Raw genomic sequence first — 18,267 nt, forward strand, 5'->3', positions numbered from 1 at the left:
TATTATTACTTTAAATTAAACGTCAAATATTTTTAAATTGTAGCAAATTTTAATTTGTCGCATTGAAAGGTCACGTGGTATGATAATGTAAATAATCTATCGCGATGAACGATCCTAGTTCGAATTCATACGGGATCTTCATAATTTATAATGCTTGTAATATGAATCAGTGAGTTGTTCTTCGCTGCTTACTTATATGCCTTTTTATTTCTTGTTATTTACTCCCTTAGAGTCAATGTTGCCATCTTTTCAAATTGTTAACCTGGACAGGGACCAAGGTCCTAGAATATATTCTAAGACCTTGGTATGAGGTAACCTTATGTTCTAGGATCTTTTTTTAACTCTTTCCGCCCTGTGGTCACTAAGAGGGCCTCTTTTTTGCAAGCCCATTATGGGTTCGGTCAGACCCACAATGGGGCTGCCGGGTGGTGAAGGACGGGGCCCAACATATCCGAACGGATCACCACCCCGAAAAATTCCTGGGGATTTTTCGACCCATTTGGATTCAAGCCCGGGTCCCCCAGAGCGTTAGGCTGCCACCTTGACCGCTCGGCCATCCGGCCGCATATTTAGGATTTAATTATTTCAGTCGAAGCGGTAGGCTGCCACCTTGACCGCTCGGCCATCCGGCCGCTGTTCTAGGATCTTGGACAGGGACAGCAATTTTGAAAGGATGGCAACACTGTCTCCAATAGATGATAACTATTTTTGAAATTCGTTTTGTGTCAGCCAATCTTTATTAAATTTACAAGTTCGCTTTCTCTTTTTTAGGTTTTCAATTTCTTGAATTGTCATATTAAATAATTAAAATAGAAATTATGTACTTGTAAACCGAAACTGTCGCATTCTCTTTACAACAGGTTTGTTTCAACACAAGTACCTGACTGGTTTCAATTTGAAACCGCACGAGCAGTGCCGGCCTGAGGAAATTTTAGGATGGAGCGAGATCCTATTAAGGCGCCCCCCGAAAATATCGAAAATTGAAAAAAATATTTTTTCCTTTAATTTTCTTTACCACTGGGGCGGCCCCTAGGACTTAGCGCCTGGAGCGGCTGCTCCGTTCGCCCTATGGTTGGGCCGGCTCTGCGTACGAGGCATGCGAAATGTCATTTTACAGCCAAAAACTAAACAATGCGCATGCCAGTTTTAAACCAGTTAGGGACTTGCGTTGGAACAAACCTAATATTTGCCAGATATATTTGCAAGTTAGAATTTTAAAAGTACATTTCCTGTCACTCTTACTTGTTAGTCTAGGAATAAGATGGGAGTAAGTTTGGGTGGGGGTGTGAAGTTAAAGTCTTTAACCGTTAAAATAAAATACCCGCAAAAATTTTTATAAATTTATTTTGTTTCATCATAATTTAACTATTTCTACAAAACCTTCGGATCGTGAATTTAAAAACTGGCTTGTCCGGGTGAAAACCGGCCTTGTGGCAACACTACTTAGAATACTTAGAAGGTCTTTCATCCGTGCGCATCATGATATTTTTTAAAATTATTTCTGCCCTGTGAGCACCAAAACGGCTTGTTTTTAAGAAGGCTGTTATGGATTCGGCCAGACCTACAACGGGGCGGTGGGATAGTGAGGGACGGACTCCGACACATCTGGACGGATCATACTCGAAAATTCTTGGTGTTTTTCACCTCTTCGGATTCAATCTGGGCTACGATTGAATCCGCTGAGCGATGGACGGCTACGTTAAAAATTTTCTTATTTAGCCTCTTATTTTTCATATATCATTTCTCTTAAATGGTTTTTATTTTCATGTTTTTACAAATTTCACAGTTTCAACGCGTATCAGCCATTGATCTGCCGCGACTATAGCTAAATGAAAGAGTATCGTGGTTCAATTTTAATTAAAGGAACGAAATTAATTTTAAGTTCAATAATTTACTTAAAAACTACTTCTCTAAATAACTAAAAACGGAAAAAAATTTAGTATATTATTTGATAGATAGTTTAGCTTATGTGCGATTTAATTTTTAATATTCTTAAAAAATGTTTTCCAGTTACACAAGGTGATATTGCAATGTTGACAATATAAAAATGACGGGAACTTGCACGAAATTGGGCTATATGGCTGGTGATCTAATACAGACATTACTTGCGAAAGAACTTTCTTACTGATGTCAGATTGATATTGATATTTCTTCTTACAACAAGACAAACAAAACAGATCATTACTCAAGATATGGCTGAATATATGCTTTCTAATGGTATCCTTCTTCTCGTCTTGCTTATTGCAAAGAGCACATTTATATAATATCGTTGCTGAGAGCTTATTTTTTTCTATGACACATTCGTGTCTTAGTAAATCAACTAGCTGAATATCCGCTTCAGAGAATACTACGTCACACAGTCCACAATGTACCGGAATGATTTCAACTTCACCAAAATTAAATTTAACTCTCATTTCCTCTATTTTTTCTGTACTGAAAGGCTTTGTTAATACAATACCCACTTCTGTCAAAAACTGATTTTTACTTTTATGATTTCTAAAATAGAAAAAAGTCGATACACCCGGATATTGATTTAAAAGCACTAACTGAACGTTTTCAAGAGCTTCTATTATCGGAATTTGATCTGAAAATAACGAAACTTCAGATGATGAAAACGCCGATTCTCTCTTTGCCTGTAACATAATTGATATACTTGGACGATGAATTGGAACTATTGATGTGCCAGGTAGAGAAGGACCAAGTAATTTCTGAATGTTAATGAGTTTTTGGATTCTTTTCAATCCCGAGAATTCGTGCACGGATTCTTCCTCAAAATGTGGCTTATTTACGATTTTACTCGTCCAAATTTCATCTGTTTATAATTGTTTAGTGACAGAAATGCATTAATTAAATTAAACAGAACTCATTTGATCTGCGATTTTTAAACAGTGCTAAGAATAGTATTATTACGTACCATTATTTTCAGGAATGGTTAAAGAGCGTTCAATTTTTTCAGTTTTTTTTACTGAAGGTTTCTTCCTATTTCTGTTTGAAGATTTTTTGAGTTTAGAGAAGTACATTGTTTCCTTTAGATTTAAAACAAGTAAATAAATATGTACACATTTTACTAAACCTCAAATAATATTCAGTACTTTTATCTTATTTCGTGTCTTGCAAACAATCGATACAATATTTTGTTGGCGATAAATTATATTGTTGCAGATTTTTATTAGTACGAAAGATTTCATTATTAATTTTTGTTTTTTTTTCTTTTAGTATTTTAAATCTTTCCATCTCGTAGGCATTACGATGATCCGTTTCAAAAATCACCATGGATTTGGCCGAACAGTGAGAGATGGAATCCGACATGTCCAGTACTAATTGCCCATTAAAATATCATAAAAAATTATTAATCGGCTTATTACTTCAAATTTTTAATGGAATTATTAAGTTTTCGGGGATTTTTAATTAAAAAATCATTTTTCCGCTTCAAATTCCCGAATCTTTTCGAATCTCAGAAATTTCAAGAAAAATATCCCAGAACAGCATAAATATTGAAATTATGTTACTTCACCTTTATTTAAAGTATAATTTCTTAAGTTCCACAAATTAATAATACAGTACCAGATAAAAGCAAATTCACAAAAACAGTTCTAAAATTTTTAATTTAGGTGCTGTGCTTGAAAATGGCAGAATTTTGAAATCGCCATCGATTTTGGTGCATTCTAATTAATTGAGTAAAATAATACATTTTATCATAATTACAGAAAATTTAATTAAAACCTTTTATAAAAAAAAACTTTTATGTATGATATTACAGTAAAACCTGTCCAAAACGGAAACCTTCATAAACGGAAAAAAATTTTCGGGAAGAAGCAAAATCCCCTAATCAAAACTGGAACTCTCCAAACGGGAAAAATATTCTATACCCGTGCGATTCCGGTTTACGCAGGTTTTAGTGTATTAATTGTCAAAAATGTTTCCTACCAGTGGCCAAGTGTTTAAAAACGTAAATGCGGAGCTGCCACGACTCATAAAAAAAGAGAAAAGCCCTTTAAATGACGAGAAACAATATATGCGTGTGAGATACCGGGCTATTATTTATAGATTTTAATATTAGAATTTTATTGAAAAGCTTAGCAAAAACAAAAAGTTTGGAAAATCAACGAGAAGTTCGCGAGATTATACAGTATTCCTTGATAACGCTTCCTTTCGAAATGATATATCTTCCTGGAACAACTACTCACCCAAAGAAGTAGAGGAAATCTGGGATTGGACGATAATCGCACTTTCTATCCGGTTTTACCAAATTTGGGTATGTCAGAATTTGTGGGAAAGTGACGAAAGCAAAATTTGAAGAAGAGTGAGCCGAGTTCAAGTAAGAGTTCGAACAGACATCGAATTCGTCCTCCCTCGTACTAAGGATTATCTTTCAAGAATTTACCTTCCATGAGGACTTTAATTAATCAAGAACACACAGGTATTTATCGAAACTCGATCAGTTTGTAAACTCCCTCTTTGCGGAAGTCGGCGCGTGTAAATTAGAATAGCATAAAATAGATAGCCTCTGGATAATATAGATTCTAGATGAAATTTCTACTATTGTTAATATGTAGTAATATTTGCTTATTTCGAATCCGAACGGGTCGAAAAATCCTCAGGAATTTTCCGGGGGGGTGGTCCGTTCGGATATGTCGGGCCCCGTCCCTCACCACCCGGCAGCCCCATTGTGGGCCTGGCCGAACCCATAATGGGCTTGCAAAAAGAGGCCCTCTTAGTGCCCACAGGGCGGAAAGAGTTTTAAAAAAAATATTTGCTTATTCTTAAAATAAATCTTTGTTGCTTTGTTATTAATTGCTCTGTAGAGTGAATCACTTTCGGGTTTATGTTTCTTCTATCTCTCCTGCATTGGCTTACCAAGGAGCGTTAGCATACCCCAAAGTAAAAGGAAAAGAAGCACTAGTAAACTTTAAAAATTTTTATGGGGAATTTTCGACCTGTTCGGATCCAATCCCGAGTCCTCAGAGCGGTAGGCTGCCATCTTAACTCAGCCTTAGTTCGTGTGCTGGATTATGAAAGTGTTCTTTTATCGTAATTCTTAATTTTTAAAGTAATAAATACTACAAACCATCTTTATATAGTAATATTAAATTAGCTTTATTTTATGTATTTTACAATTATTTAAGTATCACGTTAACAATAGGTAGCGCTTTCCGCAATCGCTTGCCAGTTAGCGAACTCGTCGGCGGGACGCTAAAGCCTCGAAGTAGGCGTCCAACTTCCCACATTAATAAGAATAAGTTAGCGAATTTTGGAGCGCTAAGCTTTAATAAAGTCTCCAAGTGTATTTCAGGTAACATTGATAATACCTTTCTTTCTGTTAAAGTTTACATTTAAGAGAACAATCGTTAATTAAGAACGGAAAACGATTGGGAAATCCTGAATTAGAAAACGTCAAAATTCTCCATTTATATGTGGATAAGCACGCTTTTATTGTGTACTACGAAATTAAATTTGTAATCTTATTTCGCATAAGGTTAATATTTTAACAATACCAGCAACAAAATATACGGCTAATTCCTTCCCCCCAACGAACTCTTCCACGCGTCGCCATCTTTGAAAACTGCTTCGACCAGCGCGGGAAGGGAAACGAGACATTTCAGTTTTCAATACGAGTGTTGAAAGCAACAATTTGACGTCATCAACAATGTTCCAACTTCGAGTACGAAGTGCTTAGTTTCCATAATACCATTATCATTAAGATGGATTCAAATGTCGTACCAATTATCCGCAATTCATTGGAAAGTAGCAGTCAACATATGGGCGTATTCAAAATATCAGCATCGATCCAGCAAGATGCTGCCGGAAATGACGCAACTGTTGGCGTTTTCTAGAGCAGTGTTTTTCAACCTGTGGGTCGCGACCCCCAGGGGGGGTCGTAAAGCCTTACACGGGGGGGTCGCGGGTAAAAGAAAAAGACAAGTGTTTGTAGGTCCTACACTATAATAAAAAAAACTACAATCTCAGTGGGAAGGCTGTGTCTGTTTATTTACAGTACAATTGGTTTTTTGATCGATATTTAGGTCTCAACGGAAAGAAACTTAAATATGTAGTTTTTAAAATCACTGACATAGTTTTAATATGGCCCTGGGGGGGTCGCCAGAATGTTTTTACCTTGTAAAGGGGTTGCTTATTCAAGAAGATTTAAAAACACTGTTCTAGACTGCTGGGAATTTAGGGAAAGAAAAACAATAAAAATGGCAAATGATGTGGACTTCCACGTTATGTTAAATGATTTTTGAGCTTTAATTAGAACAGATTAATGAAAAATAAAAATTTCAAAAAGAGAAATAGAAATAAAGATATTTTAAATTTCCGTAGGAGTTTTAAATAATTAAACCAATCCTAAGATTACACTTTAACAACTAAAAAAAATTGGGATGTCTTAGGTAAAAATACTAGTGTATTAAAATATTCTATTAATGTACTAACTAAATATTAATTTATTTGGGGTTTATTCATTGACAAGTAAATTAAATTCAAAATTGTCAACCCAAAATAGAGCTTTTAAGAGCCTTATGGTGGCTGCCATCTTGTTTGCTAGCTTATCCAGCACCAAAAAAAAAGACACTTACAGTTTGCTGAAAGCAATTTGAGATTTTGAACAGGTGCTGAGATTTTGAATATGCTCTTTCTATTGAGTGCCGAGTGCATTGAGTCAGCGCTTACTACAGCACCATTTTAATGTTGAAAAAAGGGATGACTTTTAATGAACATTGAGATCAGTACTGAGTGGGTTACTCATTTCTCGGTCTTTTGCTTATTCCGGGATAAAAGTGAACTGTTTTCTGGGATAGAATTAATTATTTTTAAGATATACAAAATATCATGAAATCAAATAATATAATTATTTTTCTTTTTTTTCAAGTAATTTAATATGTTCTGCAACCTCCAAAATCATGTTAACAATGTCGTACAAGATATATATTAAAAAATTACCTTTGAATTACGTAGAAATTTTCATAAATAAAATATTTATTAAAGTTTGTTGCAAACTGCTTACAACAACAACAAACAAAAATGCCTTTGAATTGAGTTGAAAATTTAAAGAAGAAAATAAACTTAGATCAAACTTCTAACTTAGAAGGTAATTTTCGTTATTTAAATAAAACATAATACAAAATATTATTGTAAATTTTTATAAGAAGATTATAAAAAGCAAAGATGGTCAATACTCCGATCACAAAAAAAAATAGAAACTACAGTAGAACCTCGATTATCCGCCCCCCGATCAACCGACCCCTCGGTTAACCGACCGTCCTAGTCGGCAAATTTCAAATGTCCGCTAGTGATGTGGCGCTACAATAGCGACAATTATTATTTAAAAAAATTTTTGTTAGGCTTAACATCGATGAAAATTCAATGCAAAATAGGTTAATAGCAATATACTAATTACATGGGATATAATAATATATTACACTAATAATGGATTTTTTCATACTTTTCGGTTATCTGACTTTTCAATTATCCGACCAACCCCAGTCCCCAATTAGAGCGGATAATCGAGGTTCTACTGTAATAATAAATAGGTTTAAAACTAATAAATACAAATATATTCTGACAGTTTATGAGTTGGTTATACTTTCTATTTGCAAAATTTCCTCAACCTTAACACAAAATAAGAAAAAAGTGAACTTTTAACAAATTTGTGTGTTAAAAAAACAACCGGGATCCCATTTGAGAAATCCTAGCACTAAGTCAGCATTGAAAATTGGAATGTCTCATAAGGTAAATGAGAGGATGCACTTTTTTCACACAAATGGCAATGGGCGTGTCTTGTAAATGATTTAACTTATTGCAGCATTATCTGTCAATCATGTCAAAAACTTAATAATGAGAGTGTTTTACCATTATAAGTAAACATAACAAATATTAAAAATAATTTTATATAATATTTTTCAATTAAATCAAGGCTGGCGGTTGGCAAAACTTTATTGTAATAAAGTTTTGCCAACCGCCAGCCTTGATTTGGAACTAGATAGCCTGATAGTCCGCAAATGCATGTATACCGTCGTAGCACCTGGCTAATAAAACGGGTCTTTCGTACTGACCACATTAGGGTCCTGGAGTCCCTAGAAATATACAAGTCTGGCCCAACGGTCAAGTGACAATTTTAAGGACAGTAAAGCATTATCCTATGCCTGGCATTGTGTGTGTGAAGGGCATGGTAACGAGAATGCTTGTTAAATTCATATTATTTGCTATCATGCTGGATTCTTAAATAATAAGCTCACAAGAATTGCCTTATATGTATATGTTGAATTTGTGTGCTTGCAAATGTTGAGTCTCTCTGTATATATTCCAAATATTTTAAATTTAATATTTAAAATCTTTCTATTCAACGCATTCCAACATTGGAATTTGTTGTTTCTATAACGTAAAGCAGACCTTGGAGAAGATTGAGAGTGTTTGCTACACGATTTATTAAATGTTTTTATTACCAGAGTAAAGGTTCTTTAATAATGCTATTGCCTGATATTTCAATGTTAACTCACTTATAATTAAAACTTTTAAAAATCGGGCAAATTTATGGAACAAAAATTATTGAAATTACTAAAAAATTAGAAGTTGATTATTTTCTGTGAGAAACAATGATAAAACAATTTCTATAGTTATGTTGCAAAAGATGAGTTGTAATTAGTTAAAAAATTGAAATTAAGGGTTCAAAAAATGAAGGCAAAATTAAATAAATAAAATTATTAAAAATAATAATTAAATTTAAAACTAATAAAATAATAATTAAAATCCTGCCTTTATACTAAAATCAAAACTAAAAATAAAATTGAATCAATTGAAAATTAGAACATTGTTATTCTAAACCGTTTAAAAGTTGTTTTGAAAGTTTCAAATTTATGTTGTGCACGGTGGTGACTGGTGACGGAACATTTTGCTTTTAGTATACTGTATGGATTGTTGGTCGAGGGCCAGATGGCAACCCTAAAGTCGCCCTATCTTCCCTAAAACAATTAGTACTAACTGAGTGCAATCTCTTGTTGCTCTGGCTGACAAAAGAAAAGTCCACACAACCAACATTGCCTTGTGTATGGGGCATCGCATACGCTCTGCTTTGTTGATGTAAAAGTTTCCAATAAACTAATATTTAATTTTTAATTAAAAAGTTTTTAAATTACAATATCTTTGAAACAAAAATTAATTTTCTTATAAAATATCAAAACACTNAATGAAGGCAAAATTAAATAAATAAAATTATTAAAAATAATAATTAAATTTAAAACTAATAAAATAATAATTAAAATCCTGCCTTTATACTAAAATCAAAACTAAAAATAAAATTGAATCAATTGAAAATTAGAACATTGTTATTCTAAACCGTTTAAAAGTTGTTTTGAAAGTTTCAAATTTATGTTGTGCACGGTGGTGACTGGTGACGGAACATTTTGCTTTTAGTATACTGTATGGATTGTTGGTCGAGGGCCAGATGGCAACCCTAAAGTCGCCCTATCTTCCCTAAAACAATTAGTACTAACTGAGTGCAATCTCTTGTTGCTCTGGCTGACAAAAGAAAAGTCCACACAACCAACATTGCCTTGTGTATGGGGCATCGCATACGCTCTGCTTTGTTGATGTAAAAGTTTCCAATAAACTAATATTTAATTTTTAATTTAGTAATTTAAAAATTTTTAACTTTTGAAACAAAAATTAATTTTCTTATAAAATATGGAAGAATCTAAAATCGTGATGAGAATTTCTCAGTTCTGATTTTTATACTTGGAAAATGTTCAATTCCAATTAATAGTCCCATCACTAATTGTATGGACTCGTTTCTGTGTTTGGCAGCTAAGTAAGCAAGCCAATGACGTAGTTTGTTTTGTATGAAACTATCTGTCATTGGTTAGCTTATTTAGCTGTTTGATAAGGAAACTTACCCTATAATTGTATTTTTTGCCAACGTTTTTACCACATTCTTCAATTTTCTTCTATTGTCGTCATTTATAAAAAATTCATTTGTCTGTTCAGCCGATTGTTCAGAGTTATCCTGAGTATCTTTATAACAGGTTGTGAACTTATGGCACAAGTGCCCACAGTGGCATGTAAGGAGAAATCATTGTCATGTAATGTATTTTACAATAAGTTATCTGTGTTTTTAATCATACTTTTTTTCAATTGACTTTTTACATTTATTCCAGGCCTGGCCAACCCAAATTGTTTCGCGGACCACTTTGATCACATGTAACATTACGGTGGGCCACAATTTAGGCAAACATGCTTTTAAAGAAGTAAAACAAATACAAAATGAATAAGATTTTATTGTTATATCAAGAGTTTGTACTCGCACTTGTGCATTATAACAATGACACATGCAAATTTTTATTTATTTAATTGTTTTGGTATACACATAATGGGAACAAAAGTTTTAATACATATATAATATTGCTTAGCGGACCACACAATTTAACGTGACGGGCTGTGGGTTGGCCAGGCCTGATTTATTCTAATTAAAGGATATTTGTTAAATTTCTTTAAATATTGTTATTCGAAGTTGGCATGCATAAATATCTTTAAAGCTGAATATGCTAACTATACGGTATGTGGGCTCAAAAAGGTTCACCATTCCTGTTCTATAATTTCATGCTTTTCTGACTTGGTCTTGGTGTCATAATTAGTCTCTTATAGCTTTTCTCTTTTTTCCTATTAATTTTTTTACAACTTGTTCACAACTTTATTATATTTTTCACTTTAAAAAATATTTTCCTCGTAATGAATAACAATGTATTACTTTCTGATGCTACAGTTTTTATAAGACTGTCAATTTGCTCTTGAATTAATTCTACAAATAATTAATTTTGTTATTATGCATTGTTTTTATTTTTAAGCCTACTTAACATACCTTGATTAGCTTTTACAATATTATTTCTTTGATGCAAATCTAACCAATTATAACCTTGGTTTTAACTAATGTTATTATTGGTTAGATTTGCATTTGATTTTATTTTGCATACATTTTTATTTACTTTTTGTTTATTTTTGTTGTTGTTTGATTCTTATTCGATGATGATAATTTAATTGTATATATTTATTTAATAAATTATTTGATAATATAAGTTAATTATTTTTATAATAAAGTTTTTATTACATTTTTAGTTCATTTTATTTTTATACTTTCCTAAAAATATATTATATGTATTATATTCACGATGTAAAATCTTAATGCGATTTTGTTATCTTAATGTTACATTTGCTTTTCATGAACATTGTTTATTAAATAAGTTTTGTCTGTTATACTTCAGATGAGCATTATGTACTTTTTTGGAGTTTCCTCTGTTTTTCGTATAAAAAAAAATTGGAGTTTTTTCTGTTCCTTTTGGAGTTTCCTCTGTTTTTTTTGTATAAAAAAAATTATCCTTGCATATACAAGAAATTGAATATAACATATTAATTTTCCCATGTACAGTACATTGTTATTTTTATTGATCACTGTTTTATTATTTATTATTTTGCTTTGTAATTTTTTGTATGTAGGAGCAAATTTCATGTTAAACTTATTACATATTATATCTAATTTCTCAGATATTCTTGTATGAATGGTAACTGTCAAACCTCAGTTTTTGAACGTAATTCATTCATAAAATTTGTTTTAGTTTAACAACAAATTTTATGAAATTCATTCATAAAATTATTCGTAATTCATCCATAAAATTTGTTCTGAAACCAAAACAAATTTTATGATGAGAAACAATATAAAATGGATTAAAACCATTTTATATTGGTTATTACTAGTGTTGCAACGAATACTGTATTCGGCCTCAGGCTGAATACACTATTCATTGCAGAATAGAATATTCAGCCAAGAGTGTGGCCAAGTACTGAAAATTCGGCCAAACTATTCGGCTTGATTAACGCACATACGAAAATTGGCACGCAAACCTCATTATGGCAAGGTGACCCTGCTCTCTATTGGCCTGCTGTCACTATGCTTCGCCAATCGCATTAATTCTTGACAGTTATAGCAGACAGACAAGTGTGTCATGGCAGTATGTGATAAATGATGATATCAAATGTGGATAACAATGAAATGACCTACATGTGTAAATAATGGAAAAAGAACAGAGAAGGACCGTGAAGTGAAAATAAATATGAAATTGAGTTGATAACATAATCGAACAAGTTGAGGCAGCTTATTGGCGCGAAATTCGCGGCCGTCAATGCCAAACAATTGTTGTCATAGACTTCGGAAAGCTAAATGCTTGTAATGAAAGTCACTTAGCGTGCACGGGCAAAAGCCTGGGGCCGTTCGGGCTAACAAGCTGTTTCGAATCTGTGAAATCATAATTGTGACTTATACCAACATCCTAGCTGTCTCTTTTCTCTGTTATCACCAGGCTATGAGTCACGTAATTGTAAAATGGAAAATCTACAACAGAAAAGTGACGAATTGAAAGTATTGTGAGTGCGTACTATGATGTATGCATAAGCATACATGGACTAGAGCAATAGAGGAAAGAGAAAGGGAAGAGCAGAGACGAGCGCTTGAAAAGATGGATAGGCAGGGTCACACTCTCAGATGTGCAACAATTCTCGAACGAATAGGTGTGTACGTGTGCTGATCTTTGTAATTATAAATTGTGAATACATGTGACTAATATTATTTTATTTTTTATTTTGTGCATGTTATAAGTTATAAATAAATATAAACAAACAACGCTAACCCGATAACATTAAATGTAAATACCAAAATGATTAATTTACTGTGTTTTTGTTATTTCTCATTCCTGTTGTTAGGTATTTGGTATTCGGCCAAATAGTGATTTAAATATTTGGTACAGTATTAGGCTGAATACCGAAAAATAGGTCGAATACTGAATAGTAACCGAATATTTGTTACATCTAGTTACTACCTGACCTCCAAAAAAAACAGTCTTTTTTGTTTTTGTACAAAAATATATTACCTTGATATTCACCCAGCTGATTTTTCAGAAAAAAAAGAATGTTTCAGTCTGCTAAGACCTGCTTCAGATGAAAAAATTTTTGAACAGATAGATCTTCTAATGTTTCACTGTTCTAATATGTTGAATGCAGAAGAGCTTACATGTAAATTCAAAATTAAAATTTTTAGAATTGATCAATAGGATTCGTCCAAGCGTTAAAGTTTTTAAACTGTTTTTCATGATGACATGTATTGTGAAAGGATTAGTGATGATTACATAGATGAACTGCAAGAGTGGGTCTGCAGATTTACATGTACACTGTTAACCAAACAACTCAAATTAGATAAAGAAGTAATAGTCAGCAGATATTAGAGAGGTTATTGTGCAAGTACAAACGTTACTTGTACACAGCAAGCAGAAGTACTCAGTTTACATTTTAACTCCAAGAAAAAATCATTGCGGCGCAGGTTGACAACATCACATGACTCAGTGAACATCGCGCATTGACTCATGGGAAATTTGTTGAAAAAATGGCAGATACATTTAACATTGAGGGTTACCAGCAAAGGTAAATAAACAAATTAAACTATCTTAAAGTATTTATAGGAATAACACTAAACAAGTAAAACAGCAACTGTATTTGGGACAAGACTGTCTTGGAGACTTACTACTAAGTGGAATCATTTTGACGCTCAAGATGGATCTTGTTCTCATTCTCCAATCTTCTTTGGTATTGCTGCTTTTGGGTGCAATCGTTCAAACTTTGCCGGCCATAACCACGAGGTGCATTTTCAATGAAATTAACCTATCCAATTTCGAAATTTCTCTCCATTGTGTGTCAGCCCAGGTTGAATTTTTGTCGATGTGTAATGAAAATTTTTTGTTTTTGAAAAAAGTAATCAAGGCTATTGTATCATCTGAAATTATTTTTTCATTTTGCACAAACGATATACAGTTTAACCTGATTATAACATCATCGGATCTAATGACAAACCTAATATAACGTCAAATTTTTATCAGTTCCGTGATTTTACTATTTGCGTTTTTCACCAAATGCTCGCCCTCTGGTGTTTAAAAACAAAACTACTCTATCTGGGTCGTTTGAATGTTCTTTGTATATTGTCAACAGTAAAGATGAATAGTAAAAGTAAAGTTTTCTGTTGTGTTCCAAATTGTAATTCCAAAGCCATACATGATCCCGATATAAGTTTTCATGTATTCCCACATGAAAAACAGATGATTTTTCATAAATCAGAATTTGGAGAATCTCAGAAATGTAACTGACGGAAAGAGTGGATTCGACTGCTAAGAATTGGCAAAAAAGTTACGAAATATATGGTAGTATGTTCGAAACATTTTACTCCTGAAGATTATATTTTGTCATGTATGCTATCATGTTTTTATAAATATGGTTAGATTATTGTAATACGATAGTATTAAAAAATCAAACTGAAAAAGATTGCATAGAGTCTAAATATAAAGAAATTTAGTATTTGTATTCGTTTTTAACTTATACTATAGGATTATCTTCAATAAAATGTAATTCTATTCAAATTGTGAAATAATTCTTATTTAAACTTTAGCATATGCATGTAAAAGAAGACAAAGAAAACTGTCGTACCAAGTTTACTTTTACCGGAGAGCAGTATTTGTACAAAAACATGTTCTAAAAGAATTAAAAGAAATAAGTTTTCAGAAAAAACGTATTAGACAGAAGAAACTTCCCATACAATTGAGTCAGAAATTAATGATAGAGAAGCTGCTGAAACACTTTTAATGTTATGCAATTCTAATTATGATAAAAATTTAAAATGTCACAGATCAGTTGGCATACAAATATCCACTGCAGAATTTTTGGTAAATATACGTAATTTCATTAAGACAGAATCCCAACTAAATTCCATTACTGGTATACCAACTTTTGAACTATTTAATGCTATTGTTAAACTTTTTAGTGATGTATGTAAAACAAAACAAANTGGCATACAAATATCCACTGCAGAATTTTTGGTAAATATACGTAATTTCATTAAGACAGAATCCCAACTAAATTCCATTACTGGTATACCAACTTTTGAACTATTTAATGCTATTGTTAAACTTTTTAGTGATGTATGTAAAACAAAACAAATCAGTAATACTAATTTTATTTTTGAAGATAAACTTTTTATGGTCCTATCAAATTGAAATTAAATGAACCTCAATGAACGAACACTCCTTATCAACTAATAAAGGAATTTGATGGAAAATTTGCCATGTGTCTTTGGAATAAACACAATACTAGTGTTTATTACGCCACAAATATAAAACAGGACACGGTTTCAAAAAGAAAATCAACAAATCTACAGAAACTAGAAATGGCAAGACTCATCAAACAAAAATGCAAAGAAGCCAACACCAAGATCACAGAAAGGAAGAGAAATTTCTTTTTCTGTTATATCCATATTTTTTCATTGTTCTGTACCAACTGCAAGTAGAATATTTTACCCAAGTGTGAAAATTCTTGCTTCCGTACTTAAGTGTGCAATTGTTTGGCCATCAAAAACAGATATTTTAGAAAATATGCCTAAATGTTTCGACAAGTTTTGTAATGTAAGAATAATTTTGGACTGCTCAGAAATTAGAGTGCAGAGACCAAAGTGTTTAAAGTGTCAAATACGTTGCTACTCACACTATAAAGGTGACACACCTATAAAATTTTTAATAGGTGTTTCACCAGGTGGAATTGCAACATTTTTAAGTAGTGCATATGGAGGCAGAACTTCTGATAAGGCAATCTTTGAACAGAGTGATATCTTAAATTTATTAACACCTTATAGTGACTCAGTGATGGTTGATAAAGGCTTTTTAATTGATAAACTTTGTTTAGAAAAAGGAATAGAAGTAATTCAACCACCATTTTTGAAAAAAAAATAAACAACTAAATAAATGTGAAGCACAGAACAAATGATATTGCATGTGCCAGAGTGCACATTGAAAGATTTATTCAGCGAATTAAACAGTTTCAGATATTTCCAGCAAGACTTCCGTAGAAAATGACTTTTATTATTGATGAACTTTTAATCATTGCAACAGCTGTAGGGAATCTTCCCTCTCCTATACTGTCAGATGACAAATTTTAATTCAAAATTACCATATTGTAAATAAAAATTATTTTAATAATTGTGTAATTGTTTATATTTTTAATACATCATCACACACAATATTTTTTTACAATTTTCATTTAATAAAAAGATATTTACAACAAGATAATCTTTCAATATTTAAAACATCCATATCAAACAAGCATTATGAATTAGAAAGAAAAAAATTTTTTAAATGTTTATATTTACAATATTTATACACTTTTATTGTATACACTACTCATTTTATTAGTAACAAAAAATAGAAGCATTTTATTAAAATATATTTCTTTTAATATTGAAATAAATTTATTTAAAAATTCATCATCTTTTTTTACTTCAAAAGAAATAAATGAATTATCAAATGATGAATATATAACAAAATCACACACTGGCAAATTAGTTATTAGTAACCCTAGCTGAACCTGACCATAATATTTATGTCTCTTAATTCAACATTTTCACCATTAATGGTAATAAATTTCAATGCATTCTTAAGAATTAAGGCTTGGATAGGTTCATTCCTTCCCTTTACTGGACACTTTATTTCTAAAAGAGAAGTTGGAATATTTTGTTTTATTATTAATCCATCAGGAGTATATCCTAACCATGGCAAAGCTGGTGAAATAATCAGGCCGAATTCTACAATTCTCTTGCCAGAATGTGAAGAATACAATTCTCTTGCATCATTTTCATGCAAGAGGCCATATGCTGTATTTTCATTTCCCTCAAAAATATTGTTTTGAAAATTTTTCATTCCAATTTGGATTAAAATTGAAATGATATGTATAAAAATTATAGCATATACTGCCTGTAATTCTTTTGTTCCTCTCATTCTTCCCTAATATTTTATTTACTTTGCTTTCTAGACATATTCTTTTACATTCTTCATTAGTGACCATAACTTTATTTTTATAACAACAAATCAAACTTTTTGGCAAATCTTCTAAACCAATATTTTTAAAAGTTAATATAATTAAAAACTCCAATTGTACTAAAATTTTGAATGTGGGAGAAAATAGCATTGACATTGACATCATTATTCTGATCAACTCTGTTGATCTCTCTATTTATTTCTGATAAAGATGCAAGGCTTTTCCATCCTTTCCTTTATAACAACAAATCAAACTTTTTGGCAAATCTTCTAAACCAATATTTTTAAAAGTTAATACAATTAAAAACTTCAATTGTACTAAAATTTTGAATGTGGGAGAAAATAGCATAGACTTTGACATCATTATTCTGATTAACTCTGTAGATCTCTCTCTTTATTTCTGATAAAGATGCAAAGCTTTTTTGTCTTTTCCTACAATAATAATAATAATAAATGTTGGGGCAATGATGAGGTAATCCTTTAACTTATAACTGAACTTTATTTTAATCTAAGGCTCTATATATATATATACTTGTTAATACATCCATAACTTTTGCGCCAATAGAACAACAGCTTTTTTCCTGCCTCAGGCTGTCTTAGCAGAGTGTTGTTAGTCTATGTGCAGTTTTACGACATTGATACTCGCTTCAGTTTCGCATTCCCAACAATAAACTTTATATAATATATACCAACCATTTCATATAATTAAAAATTAAAACAGATAAAACTTGCATATGTTTTGTTAGTGAAGAATTTGGTGTAGCTTCTGTTAAAATGTTTAAGTACTTTTCAGAATTAATATTTAAAGCTATTTTGCTAATATTAGATCCAGTATGGCACAATTTTTTATTGGAATTATTTCATAATTAGATTGGACATTTTCTTTTAATCATTTCCAAGAACATTCCAAGTCTGTGTTAGATAATTTTGAAGACTATGTTATTTCTAAAGATAATGATAATTCATTATTAATTAAGCAACTATCCAAACTTTTTTCATATATTAATTTCTATAATTGAATAAATTCTTTATAATTATAGTTATTTATTTATTATTACAAAAAAAAGACAAAACGATAAAAAAAACAAGTGGAAAGAATTTAGCATACTAACTAAAGTGTAAAAAATTGATAGATTAAGATATAAATATTACAAAATCTTAAAAAAACATAATTAATTAACCTTCAATACTAATTAGCTATTTATATTACACTAAAATACATATTGTGTTGTAGAAAAGAAAACAAGCTTACCTGTAAAGATACAATAATACTGCTAAGAAATGTTTGTATTTTTCCGATTTTTCAGCTTTACAGGAACAAGTTATGCTGATAAATTTTAAATTTTCAGTAATTTTGTGTGGGATAGATGTCAATGCTGATGTT

General features: G+C 31.4%; 2 protein-coding genes and 1 pseudogene across 3 annotated transcripts; 2 read left to right on the forward strand and 1 right to left on the reverse strand.

The window, feature by feature from the left end:
- Window positions 1-1,956: 1,956 nt before the first annotated feature.
- Window positions 1,957-3,163, reverse strand: LOC111619339. The gene is made up of 2 exons (XM_023361050.1): window positions 2,915-3,163; window positions 1,957-2,812 (listed from the first exon to the last, which is right to left on the reverse strand). Exons 1-2 carry the CDS (start codon window positions 3,018-3,020, stop codon window positions 1,977-1,979), a joined length of 942 nt encoding a protein of 313 aa, XP_023216818.1. The 5' UTR covers window positions 3,021-3,163; the 3' UTR covers window positions 1,957-1,976.
- Window positions 3,164-4,334: 1,171 nt separating this feature from the next.
- LOC111619391 lies at window positions 4,335-14,857 on the forward strand. 2 transcript variants are annotated; one of them, XM_023361098.1, is made up of 3 exons: window positions 4,335-4,420; window positions 5,144-5,293; window positions 14,471-14,857. In XM_023361098.1, the coding sequence occupies exons 1-3, from the start codon at window positions 4,390-4,392 to the stop codon at window positions 14,662-14,664; spliced, it is 375 nt and encodes a 124-aa protein (XP_023216866.1). In that variant the 5' UTR covers window positions 4,335-4,389; the 3' UTR covers window positions 14,665-14,857. The 2 variants fall into 2 exon arrangements, 1 of the variants encoding a protein (XP_023216866.1); XR_002755742.1 differs by lacking the exons at window positions 4,335-4,420; window positions 5,144-5,293 and adding an exon at window positions 12,662-14,271.
- A 387-nt stretch (window positions 14,858-15,244) lies between these two features.
- LOC111619392 lies at window positions 15,245-16,078 on the forward strand (annotated as a pseudogene).
- Window positions 16,079-18,267: the final 2,189 nt, after the last annotated feature.

Source organism: Centruroides sculpturatus, unplaced genomic scaffold (assembly GCF_000671375.1).
Source record: "Centruroides sculpturatus isolate CEXI.00-Female unplaced genomic scaffold, Cexi_2.0 scaffold174, whole genome shotgun sequence".
NCBI classification, from domain to species: domain Eukaryota; kingdom Metazoa; phylum Arthropoda; class Arachnida; order Scorpiones; family Buthidae; genus Centruroides; species Centruroides sculpturatus.

Coding starts and splice junctions, on each gene's coding strand:
- LOC111619339 (XM_023361050.1), bottom strand. CDS start 3,020: ATGTACTTCTCTAAACTCAAAAAATCTTCAAACAGAAATAGGAAGAAA. Junction 2,813..2,914: donor AACCATTCCTGAAAATAATG/GTACGTAATAAT, acceptor AATTATAAACAG/ATGAAATTTGGACGAGTAAA.
- LOC111619391 (XM_023361098.1), top strand. CDS start 4,390: ATGAGGACTTTAATTAATCAAGAACACACAG. Junction 4,421..5,143: donor AATTAATCAAGAACACACAG/GTATTTATCGAA, acceptor CGTTAACAATAG/GTAGCGCTTTCCGCAATCGC. Junction 5,294..14,470: donor AGTCTCCAAGTGTATTTCAG/GTAACATTGATA, acceptor TTTAAACTTTAG/CATATGCATGTAAAAGAAGA.